The sequence below is a fragment of the Mesoplodon mirus genome, assembly GCF_964341445.2.
Source record: "Mesoplodon mirus genome assembly, chromosome: 14".
NCBI classification, from domain to species: Eukaryota; Metazoa; Chordata; class Mammalia; order Artiodactyla; family Ziphiidae; genus Mesoplodon; species Mesoplodon mirus.
The window spans coordinates 47286779-47299722 of NC_138990.1; the positions used below are offsets into that span (position 1 = coordinate 47286779).

At 38.0% G+C, this 12944-nt stretch overlaps 1 protein-coding gene across 1 annotated transcript in view; it reads left to right on the plus strand.

The window, feature by feature from the left end:
• Nucleotides 1-7918: 7918 nt before the first annotated feature.
• The window catches only part of SPDYA (speedy/RINGO cell cycle regulator family member A), a 31666-nt gene continuing 26640 nt past the window's right edge, over nt 7919-12944 (plus strand). The window contains exons 1-3 of the mRNA XM_082643297.1: nt 7919-8168; nt 10192-10250; nt 12648-12733. Of these exons, the coding sequence (XP_082499423.1) occupies nt 7934-8168; nt 10192-10250; nt 12648-12733 (380 nt within the window). The 5' untranslated portion in view covers nt 7919-7933. The remainder of the gene's footprint in view (nt 8169-10191; nt 10251-12647; nt 12734-12944) is intronic.

Genomic DNA, 12944 nt, shown 5'->3' on the forward strand with positions numbered 1-12944 from the left:
TTATTTATCTTCATCTAACTGCTTTTTGTCTCGAACAAGAATGCTGGAACAGTCTCAGGAGAAAATTGATCTGGCTCTATATGGCAAAAATAATTTGTTGTCAAACCTGTAATCCTTATTTGGTAAAATATTGGTAAGTATGAGAAGTCAGTGTTCAGTTAGTTGAAGGAACGTTTCTCAGCTACCTGCTGACAGGCACATTGGGGAAGTTGCCTCTTGTTCAGAATCAAACTTTCCAAGATCCTTATGGCTACTTCCTTGCCTCCCCTTTGCTATAGTTAATTTAGGTTCTGTTTTATTGACCTTAAAGTCATCTTTGTTGTGAGCCACTTCGAATATTTTTAGGAAAGTGATATAGTTTGTGTAACACTTTGTGTTTCAGAAGTCACCTAGTAAATATGAACACTTAAAACCAGGAATCAAAACTTGAAAGTGGAGAGGCTATTGCCTCATTTTGACAAATAAGAATTATGTCATAGGCAGAAGCAAGAATGGGGAGAAATCAAGAAAGATATTTTCATTAATGAGCAAAAAAGTGAGGTACAGTGGAGAAAACTATTCTAGAGAGAAATTTTATAAAGTCCTTCTATCTAACTATTGTTCTATCCTAATACTTCTGAAGACTTTTTTTATCTCTACCATATAAAAGAGCAATCAGCCAGGCTGCATTCTTGGTCATAGTGCAAAATTCCAGGAAGGGAATTTTGCCCAGCTTGAATCAAGGGCCGGCCCTTATGACTCCAATGAGTGAGGAAGGGGAGAGATGATACTGCATGAATATAGCTGCTATCCCTACACCCAAGTGGTTTGGGAGGTTCAGTAGAACATTTCGTAGAAAAGGGGTGCTGAAAATACACCTTAAAAGATAATCTAGTCACAAAAAGTCTGAAAATATGACATTGGCAAGATGTCAACTAATGGAAACTCTTCCTTAAAACTGGTAAAACTACCTGGGAAATGAATTTAGCATTGATAATCTTGTATAGTTGAAACTGTGCATACTCTAAAACCCATCAGTTTCACTTTAAAGCATTTATGGAAAAACTACATGAATGCACCATGGGGCTAAATATATAAACAGAAGTATTGTAGTATTCAAAATATTTGACTTTAATACATGGGCACTGACCAGACACCAACTCATCAGAGCCTGAGCAAGCTATAAATAACTAATTTGGCTTTACAGAGGCATAGCAGCTGATAACCAGGTCTGTGCATGGGAATACTCAGAGCATTCATAGCAAAAAATAACACAAGTGACTTGACAGAAGCATTGATTCATTATGGTATATTTACAGAATAATCCTATACAGGAATGAAAATGATTTACTGTCATTCATTAGTGTGTCTAAATCTTGAAACTATGAAGAATACAAAGAGTATTAAATTTTCAAACAAGATTTGTGTTTAAGAATACGGTAAATCTAAAAAGAAAATGGAATGGGGGAATTAATTCCCTGGCGGTCCAGTGACTAGGACTCGGCACTTTCAATCCCTGGTGGGGGAACTAAGATCCTGTAAGTTGGGGAGGGGGGGATGGGAAAAACAAAAGTCACCTCTGCTGGGAAGTAAGGGGAGGAGGAGGAGCATACAGAATCTCAACAGTATTGTTTAATGTTCTATTCCTTGGATCTTAGGTTCATGCTTTTTTGGTGGGCAGTGGCTTCTTGAAGTTTTGTTTTATGCTAAGCTTGCATATATGTTACTAATATTCTCTTGTACATATCAAATATTTCAGTTTTTATAAATTTACATGCAATTCCATTTATGGAAAAGAGGCCTAGTTTTTTTTTTTTTTTGCGGTACGTGGGCCTCTCACTGTTGCGGCCTCTCCCGTTACGGAGCACAGGCTCCGGACACACAGGCTCAGCGGCCATGGCTCATGGGCCCAGCCGCTCCACGGCATGTGGGATCTTCCCGGACCAGGGCAGGAACCCGTGTCCCCTGCATCGGCGGCGGACTCTCAACCACTGCGCCACCAGGGAAGCCCGAGGCCTAGCTTTTGATTTAAAGTGAGAGACATGCAACTCTTCCTTTCACTTGAACCCTTAGGAGCCACTGTAAGGTTATTAATTGGCCTGATTTCAATTTCGTTGTGTCTCAAGGAATAGGCCTGAGGAAAGGGAGTGAGACAAGAGAATGGCCAATTAGTGTGGAGCAATCAAAACACACATTTATAGATGCATTAAGTTTGCTTTTATGGCCTCCATTTGTGGTACCCCAAAATAATTACAATAGTTAACATCAAAGATCACTGACCATGGATCACCATAACAAATATAATAATAATGAAAATGTGTGTAATATTGCAAGAATTACCCAAATGTGACAGACATGAAGTGAGAAAATGCTGCTGGAAAAGTGGCGCTAATAGATTTGCTCTATGCAGGGTTGCCATAAACCTTCCATCTGTAAAAAATGTAGTATCTGCGAAGCACAATAAAACAAAGCAGTATGCCTGTAGTAGTCATTCATTGTTCAGTAAACATTCTGTGTACTCAAGGCTGGAAATTAGTAATCACAGTAAACCCTGATACCTTGCGGAAAAGAGAACCACCAGGGAAAGAGAGAATGAGGCTCAAAGCAGTGTTTTCCTAGGAGAATCAGTATTTAAGGTTTTCACAACCAGTTTATGTTTCTTGGTTCATTCCCCCATTTAAGGGCCATGGGGAAAATATCCAAGGCGCTTATAAGGAAAAATGAGTTCGCAGATTGTGTCCTCTTTCATGTAGGTGATTTTTTGCCATCATCTAGCTGTGTGAGAGCCTGAGAAAGAAGGGAACTAAATATTCATTCTTCAGAGTTGCTAACTGAGGAACTAATTGCTAGGAAGTGCCACAAATACGCAAGGCCAAATTGCTTTTTAAGTGTGATAGTTGTGGTAACTGAAAAATCTAGAAGCAATGCAAATATCAAAATGATTTACATTTGGTCCATCCACTCTGGACTATTATGCAGTCGTTAAGGATATTTAGAGAGACTGTAGCACCATGAAAAAAGGCCATGATACGTTAACAGGGGAAAAAAGCAGGTTATACATTAGATAGAAGGGAAGTGAAGAGTAAAAGATGTCACGCACAAAATTTAAAAGTTATGAAGAATCCTTTTAGTTATTCATTGAACAAACATTTATTAAGCACCTTACATCCCAGGCACCAGGTCAAAAAGAAAAGGTTCCTGTAGAAGAAATTAGTTTAGAACAATAGATTTAACAGGATAGAATAACATTACCCCTTCTCACAAAGAGCCACGGTGCTCACACCTTTCTTTTTTGGTTTAGGTTGTCTCTTCCTCAGTTTCTACAGTTATTTTAACGTAGCAGTAATCTACAGTTGCTGCTGCGAAGCTCACCTCTGATTCTTCGTCCTCCTGCTGTTGACGTCTCCGTTTACCGCGTTCCTGCCAGTGTGTGTGCCTGGTGCGGTGGGGGAGGGGTAAATTAAGACCTGACGTCCCAGCCCGGCAGGGCTTCTCCATCTCGCAGCAGGGAAGATAAATGGCTCTAATCGAAGCCTGACTTTGGTAAGTGTTCAAGGGTAAGGCGTTACATTAGAAGGCAAGAAGCGGTCTGGGAGTGTGGAGGCGTTTTACCAGGACCTTGCCGGGAGGGAAAGCTACGCCGGGTAACGGAAAATGGCGGGCAGGCGGCTGAGACTGCGAGCGCAGCGCGAGGCGGGAGGGAAGGCGCGCGCGCCTTGGGCTGGCCCCGCCCCCCGGAGGCGGGCTCTGCGCGCTGATTGGCCCGCGCTGGCCTCGCTCCGAGTTGGCGGGAGGTTTCCGAGCCCGCAGTGCCGCGGTGGAGTGACCTGCGAGCAACCGTTTGAGGCCTGGGGCGTCTGGGGAAGGCTGCCCGCCGGCCCGGCCCCCGCTCACCAGCCTCGGTTTTCCGCAGGTACTCTCCGCTCGCGTCCCGGCTTCGGGCCTCGCCGGCAACTCTCCAGTTTTGGTTGTGCCTAGTTCCTCCGTCCCCTCTCTCCCCCAACGACGCCGCCCTCAGTGTGTGAGGCAGCGGCGGCGTCTTGGCCCCTTCCACACACACTTCCGCCCGTGAGTTCCCCCCCTCAGGTACCGGCGGGCAGGAGGGGCGTCGCGGTCGTACGGCGCCTGCCGGCGTAGGGCCGCGGGGCAGGGGACGGCGGCGAAGTAGAAAGAGGGAGGCGGGGCGCCCCCCTCGGCCGGGTTTGTCTGGCTTCGCCGGCACAGTGCTCTTTGGCTCAGCTGGTAGTGCTCACTAGTGGGCGGGGGAGGGGAGGGGACAAAGGGGTGTAGGGGAGATGCGTCCCCGAGTGCTAGCCGTGCTCTCTCCTCAGCGGGCGCTCCCCTCCTCGGGAAGGAAGGCCCTTAGGAAAGAGCTCGTACCTTCCCGCAGCCCGCCCGCCCGCCTGCGTTTACCCTGCTGGGCGCCGGATAGTGGTATTTTGAGTTCGTCCTGCCTCTCCCCGCGTCCCATTAAACACATCTTTTTTTCGCAGGAGCATCTCCACCAGAATCCTGAGACCTGAGCTGCTGTATTCTCGGTGCTGTGCCCTTGGCCCATTTATCAAAATTTACAAATGTCCCTTTCTTACATTTCCAGTACGACTGGAGGCCACCTAGCTTCTATTAAAAAAAAAAAAAATCAAAAAACTTTAGAAGTAATTAAACATTTAAAGACTGATAAACCCATGCTATGTTAAAATTGAGATCTCTTTACAAATTTTATTCTTTATCATGAGCACATTAAAAAAATACCTATGGTCTCTGTTACCAATAAAATTTTAACATTTAAATTGCATGTATTAGTTGAGGTGAAATTTGGTTATCTGTCATATTGGGACTCTTTCTTTCGAAGACACCCTTCCTGTAAAAAAGATACAATAATAGTGCTGCCATATACTGAGATCTTGCTAAGCATTCAGCACTGTGCATTATCCATATAGTTCCTTTCCTCACTAAGCCTACAAAATATGTATTAACAATGCCTAGTCACTGTAATTGAATACTTACTATGTACCAGGTTTTAAAAAAAATAGCTGCTTTTATTATCTCAATATCACAAGTGAGAAAATGGAGGCTCCCAGAAGTTAAACAGCCTAAGACCCAGTCGCTAGTGAGAATCAGGTCTTAATCCAGGTCTGTTCTCCAGCATTTTACCGTATATTCTCAGGTGGCTCTGTCCCTCTACCTTCTGTCGTGCTGAAAAATCCTCTGTCTTAAAAAAAAAAAAAAAAAAAAATTCTTGGGAATTCTCCTGCGGTCCAGTGGTGAGGACTCGGCGCTTTCACTGCCAGGGCCCGTGTTGGATCCCTGGTCGGGGAAATAGGATCGGCAAGCCGCGCGGCCGGCCAAACTTAAAAATAATAATAATAATAACAATCTCATCTGACTATTGTCATTCTTTTAGTATGTCTAAATGAAGAGCAAATATAGAAGTTACCTCAAGTTGGAATTTGCCCAAAATGTTGCACTGATAGCTTCTCTCCTTAAGGTCCTTCTCCATAACTCTCCTGCCAGTGTTTGCTTATTAATCTCAGTGAATCTCTATTTGAGGAATTTCCTCCTCTTTCTGTTTTCTCAAATTTTATATGAAGCAGAATAGTGTAAAACATTTATTTTTTTGATTGATAGAAAATTTGCATTCTATTTCATGATATATCCAAGGTTGTTTTAACAAAGCAACACTTTTAAGTTACTTAACAGTATAAGTTAAGTAACTTATTTTAAGTTACTTAACATTAAGGAACATTAAGTAAAACTGACATCCTGGGAGATATGCTACAGCTATTCTATATTCTGGCACATCTGTCCCCCACTCCCCCAAGCCTACCCCCACACCCCAATGTGAGAAGCCTGACTATTTAGTTTTTTCCATCTAGATTTGTAAGGTTGCTCTTTCTTTGAGGGGGAAAAAAAAAAAGATGCAGATGAGACCTCCAGCTGTCTCCCAGATGAGGTGGGCAGGAAGTAGCAAAACGTTCTTAACACAAGTCTCAAGGCTCAATTTATCACCCATTCCTTCTTCTATGGAGTTTGTAGCACTCCCCCACTCTCAACTCCATAATTGCCTTCGATTTGCTTGGACCTTAGGATCTAGGAAGAAAGATGAGAGGAGAGGAGGGAAGCAAAATAGAGGGAGGAGAAGCAATTATAGAATTAATTTAATATAATTTACTCTGCCTAGTTCTTCATAATCTAGGCCTGTACTGTCTAATATGGTAGCCACTAGCCGTATGTGGCTGTTGAGCAGTTGAAATGTGGCTGGTGCAACTGAAGAATTGAATTTTTACTTTTATTTAATTTAAAATTAAATACTGAGGGAATGTAAAATATTTTCCCCTTATGTACCACATCACTGTTTTGGTAAGACTACATTTCACTTTAACTGTTGGAAATTTAGCATATCCAAAATTGAGATACGCTGTAAGTGTAAACACCAGATTTCAAAGACTTAGTATGAAAAAAAGAATGTAAAGTATCTCATTAGTTTTTATATTGATTACATGTTAAAATGATATTTTGGATATACTAGGTTACATAAAATACATTCCTAAAATTAAATTCACTTGCTTATTTGTACTTTTTAAATGTGGCTTTAGAAATATAAAGTGACTCACATTATATTGGACAGTGCTGATCTAGCCCCACTATATCCAATCTTATTTTCCATTCCTTCCTTCAGCAGGGAAGTTTCTGAGGGTCAGAAAGGAGAATCTGTACCTGACTCCTTGAACATCAAGGGAGGCATGGCTGCCTGGGTCACTGTGAGTTATGGATTCAGAGGTTCTCATTAGGGTCTTAGAGTAGTTTCCTGCTTTGGCTATTCATAACTACATTTCCTATTACCCTATAAGTACTTTGACCATAAAAGTAATGCTAACTAGTAATCACGTGAACTAATTACCACCAAACATGGTAATGATTATGCATATTGTTACATATTGATGGATTAACTTTGTTTCAATTTTTATTAGTCTGTAACAGTTTACATTCATTCACACTGGTAATTGGCCACTCAAATAGCATAGTCATACACTCACAACTTTAGAAATTAAAGTGACCCTACCAAATGTAAAATAGATAGCTAGTGGGAAGCAGCCACATAGCACAGGGAGATCAGCTGGGTGCTTTGTGACCACCTGGAGAGGTGGGATAGAGAAGGTGGGAGGGAGACGCAAGAGGGAGGAGATATGGGGATATATGCATATGTATAGCTGATTCACTTTGTTATAAAGCAGAAACTAACACACCACTGTAAAGCAATTATACTCCAATAAAGATGGTAAAAAAAAGAAGACATTAAAGTGACCAATTTATGAGAATCCCTCAATGCACTTTATACCATGCATTTCTTTGCTAGAATTGTATTTAACTTTTCAATAAATAACAATCAATACTTGTTGAATCAGTGAGTTTTATAACATATCAGGGAATTAACCAGTTAGAAAATATGTTTTTGTGTGTGTGAGATTGCTTTTTAGTATAATAATTGATGTTGATAATAATGTAGTTCTGGAAGTAGTTTGCCTTATTGTATAAAAAATTTGAGCTGACATAATAATATGATAAAATTATCAATACAAACAGAATAAAAATTATCAGGAAAAAAGAATACCGCAAATAGATTATAAACTCAGCATAGTTTCTATAATTAACTTAAAAATTTGCTTTTGAGTTCCCTAGTAGTCAAAGCAAAATAGTATGCAGGATCTTATTATTTGGGAAGAGAAGGCATATCAGTTACCCAAAGGAAGCATAGCTTTTCTTGGCACTAAATTCTAAAAGCAGTTTCTCATGTGAGTCATTGTCATAACTAACATTTTGGTAGCAAGTTCAGTAACATTTCCTATGACTGCATCTGATAGTGTCATCCAATCTGTTGTTTTTATATAGAAGTGAACAAGAGTGTGATAAATAACTGTGTGTTTTATTTTTACAGGAATTGTGGGAAACCAAAATGAGGCATAATCAGCTATGTTGTGAGACACCACCTACTGTCACTGTACATGTAAAATCAGGGTCAAATAGATCACATCAGCCTAAAAAACCCATTAACCTGAAGCGTCCTGTTTTTAAAGATGGTTGGCCAGCATCTGAAAAAAATGCACATAATAGCAACAAGTCTAAACGCCCCAAAGGACCCTGTCTAGTTATACAGCGTCAGGAAATGACTGCTTTCTTTAAATTATTTGGTAGGTTTAAAATATTGTAATAGGAGTAATTATAGAGTACTTAAAAATAAGAATATACGATCTATTTTATCATTTTTATAATAATCAAAGAGGATACTGTTATTTTCTATGTCAGATTTTCTATCTCCAACCAAATTTGCCTTTTTTTCCTTAGTCCTTTTTTTTTCCCCTCAATGCTGGATTTATGTTTGTTTTGATTACTTTTAGAGTAGAAATTCATCATCTAGCTTTTAGACTACTTAAATTCAAGTGTCAAATGTAAATTCTGGTCAGTTCAAGGTCATAGCATGAGTTTTGTTTGACCTAAAGTATAAATACTACATAAAGTCTCAGGTGAGCCAACTGACCCAGTGTCACTCGGCCTGAGGGGTTTCCCAGGACTTTCAGTGCTGAAACTGAGCAAACTGGCAAGGTTAGTCAACCTAGATAAGTTTCAATATGATATCTGGGGAATATTATTAAAAATTAACTATGCTTTATCATCATGCTCATATACTGAAATTGAGTTTGAATTTGTTCAGATCATGAAACAGTACTACTTTGCTAATAAGCTTCTTAAACATAGCCAAAAAGAAACTTCTTTATAGTACTTCTACTGGCCAAGAAAGAGGATTGTTTGTTTTTTGAGGTAAGGCAGTAAGGTAGATGGAATAAAGGGTTGGATAGATGGATTCTGGTAAGTATCTGTGGGACTGAATCAAATCAAGTAGCTATCACAGTCTGGTAGATCCAGGTAACAGCCTTCCTTGCTTACAGAGGAAAGCATATGCATAAAGGAGGAGAGAATTGGGGACAAGAGTGTTTGCCCTGCTGAGAGGACAGAAATCTTTAAAAAAAAAAAAAAAAAAAAAGGAGGGCAAGCTGGTTAAGATTTAAAGAAAAGCAAAATAAGATAATAGAAGACAAAATGTAAGTAATACAGGTAGAAAATGTTGAACTATAACGATGTTCCTTGTCAGGATCTAGAATGCTGTTAATAAAAGTTTCCCTCTCTCTTTATTAAGAGCAGAGTGAAGTTATTACCCACAACCTTTATTATTATTTGTAACTGAATGTGAGAAATAAGAGAAAATACATGGCTCTACCATTTTAGGTAATTTAAGAAATAGAAATGGAATTAACAAGGCAGAAATTAATTATTCTCAAAAAAGCAGTACTTGGAACTTTCCATTTATTTGACTACATTGATGATATTTCTAGGATATAACAAGAAGTTATGCTTATTTAACTTAAAAATGGAAATGGAAAAAAGTAGATCTTTCTCAAATTATATTCTGACAGCTACCCATATATTTTGGGATTATATATTTTAGCCTTTTAAAATTGAAATGAGTGTTTCTGACCTATTTTTTGGATGTTATTCTTTTTTAACAGTATGTTTGTTTGTTTGTTGATCTTTTTGTCATAATCAGTTTTTTCCAAAATTAAATGTTAGTTACAAATAACTAATGAATTATGAATCTCCTTTACATAGATATTTTCATGTGTATTTGGATAATAGATAATTGGACAGAGATAAGTAGGAGAAGAGAAAACCCAAAACTAAAAATACCCCGTACCTAAAAGGAGAAAGTAGTTTAAAAAAAAGTAAAACATATTTAGAAAACAGTATTCATTGAGTCATTATATCTTAAAGACTTATCTTTTATCAGATTCCATTTCCACCTGTTAAAGATTGATTTTGGAAAACAACAAAGGCTCATCTAGAGCTACCCAAGACATATTTCTAAAAGAGCTATAGAAATATTCAATAAATCAAACACTTCTATCATTCCTCCTCCAGTCTGGGCTATATATTAAGGCAAATCAGACGGGAAGCCAAAGAATAAAGCAGTAGCTTTTTGTACAGCACTTGCGATGGCAAACACACTAAAGAACTGAAAACTACACCTTGGACAACCCTGGTCCTGCCATTTTTGTTTGATTTCTAAGCATCATTTATCATCTCCTTATGTAAAAATTAATTCTTCAAAAGGAAACCTTCTGTTTTCAAAAGACAAGTCATAGCTATCTTTTGTTGTAGATGATGACTTAATTCAAGATTTCTTGTGGATGGACTGCTGCTGTAAAATTGCAGACAAGGTAAATTTGTTAACAGTATAATCATTAACCAGCATTATTATGTTACTAGGCTATCAGGACTTTAATGAACCTTTTTAGGATTTTCTATCTTACTAATTAAGGTTAGGAAAAGAACTAGCCTACATTGCTCCTTCAAAGTGGAATCCATTAGCATACAACATAGATTCATTCTATCTATACTTGAGGCATTGTAAAATATTATTGATTAAATGACCTTAAACCCATATCTGTTTGATTTAAAACAAGAATCAATATAGACTTAATATGTTCTTTGGGTGGTTGGGGGTTTTTTTGTTTTGTTTTGCTTTTTTTTTTTAATTGAAGTTTAGTTGATGTATAATATATCAGTTACAGGTGTACAATATAATGATTCACAATTCTTAATGGTTATACTCCATTTATAGTTATAAAATATTGGCTATATTAGGCTTAATATGTTTTGATCAGAATTATTACTTTTTATCAGGTAATAATATCTGAGATTCATCCCACTAAGGCAGTCTGTTACACATTTTATTATTTTGTAGATAATTTAGATAAAACAAATCCCAATAATCTTGTAGAGTAAAATTAGTTTATCTTGTTCTTTATTTAGGAATCAGTGTTTCATAAAAGAACATCATGATGCTGACTTATATACTAGGGATTGTGATGTTTCTATACTGTTTAGGTTTAGCTGATCAGTTAGAATTTCAGCTTTATAAATGTCATCTTAGACCAGTTAGTCATATCAGAAAATTCAGCATGACTTCGTATCACATTTAAAATAACATGCAATGGGACTTCCCTGGTGGCACAGTGGTTAAGAATCGCCTGCCAGTGCAGGAGACATGGGTTTGATCCCTGGTCCGGGAAGATCCCACATGCTGCGGAGCATCTGGGCCCATGTGCCACAACTGCTGGGCCTGCGCTCTGGAGCCCGCGAGACAAAACTACTGAGCCTGCGTGCTGCAACTGCTGAGGCCTGCATGCCTGGAGCCCCTGCTCTGCAACGGGAGGAGCCACCACAGTGAGAGGCCCGCGCACCACAACAAGGAGTAGCCTCCCCACGCTGCAACTAGAGAAAGCCGGCACGCAGCAACAAAGACCCAATGCAGCCATAAATAAATAAATAAATACATACATACATACATACATACATACATACATAAAAAGTGCCAACCAACAGAAAAGGGAATGAACAGAAGACTAGCTCATGATTAAATACCCACTAATTTTCATATTGATGTGAACTCTTATTTTAAGCTTAAGATAACAAAAATAAAATCAGAGGGTTTTTTTAATTTTGAAAATTTTTAGAAAATTTCAAACATACAACTTATAGTAGAGAGAATAGAACAAAGACCCTCCAAGTGCCTGTCATCCAGCTAAAACAATGATCAACTCATGGCCATTCTTGTTTCTTCTAATCACTCTCCCCAAACGTGGATTATTTTGAAGCAAATCCCAGACATCCTAACATTTTATCCATAAGTATTTAAAGATGTACTTCTAAAAGGTGAGATCTTTTAAAACATAATCAGTGTCACTGATGCTTTTAAAAATTGACAGTAATGCCTTAATGTAAAATATCCAGTTCATGTGGAGTTCTAAAGTTTTAAATTTTACAATTTTAAGCACTTTACAGTAATTAAAGTTGTTGGACAGCAGGGGGCAGTGCCTTTAAAGTAACTAACCAGGCGTACTGTATCTTAACACTCAATATATCAAGAGTCCTCTACTGAAAGTTACCTTGAAAATTTGGAATCACCTTTGTGGCCAAACCTGTGAAGGTAGCATGAATTAGGCATTTTATGAGAGGGAGTCTATTATCAATATATCAGTATCATAACTTGTTTTTAATTTGAACAGGCAGAACCTGGCATGGGTCCTAATAGCAGGCTAGACATATGTCTTCCTAATTGTACATTTAAAACACTTTTATTCCAATGAAAATAGAGCCAGGTTTGTTCTAATCTCTGGTTAGACGTTATTTTTCAAAAATTATTTTAAAAAGTGAGTATGGATGTCTGCAACTAACTCAAAGGGTTGAGGGGAAAAATTTTTGCATATACACATACATCAAGCCAGTGTGGCAACAGAAAAACAATTGGTGAATCTAGGTGAAGGATGTATGGTTATTCACTTGATTATTATTTCAGCTTCTCTATAGGTCTGAATAGATGGCAATAATAAAATTTAGAGGTTAAAATTATAGTTTAATAATAAATGATCCAGAACTATTTCTCACTGTTCATATGGATTAAAGAAAGCCAAAAAATAAGGACTCGAATAAATAGCTAATTCTATAATAAGGATAAATAATGCTTTATTTTAGCTTATAAACGTAACTATTTTAAAGCAGTTTTATTATGAAAGCAAAACATTAATATTAACTTTTAACTTTTTTCCCTATAGTATCTTTTGGCTATGACCTTTGTTTATTTCAAGAGAGCTAAATTTACTATAAATGAGCATACCAGGATAAATTTCTTTATTGCTCTGTAAGTATGCTTTCTACTAAGTGATTTTTGTGCTAGTTATTTATAATATATACAATACCTTATTTAAAATAGAGGCTGTTTAAAACCTGACGTATATCTTTGAATAGGCCTTCCTGTTTAAAAGCTATATATTTTTTTACTTTAATAGGATATTCTTATGTTCTTTTCACTGGTCTTATCCTGCCATATGCCTAACATTTATTATTCAGTA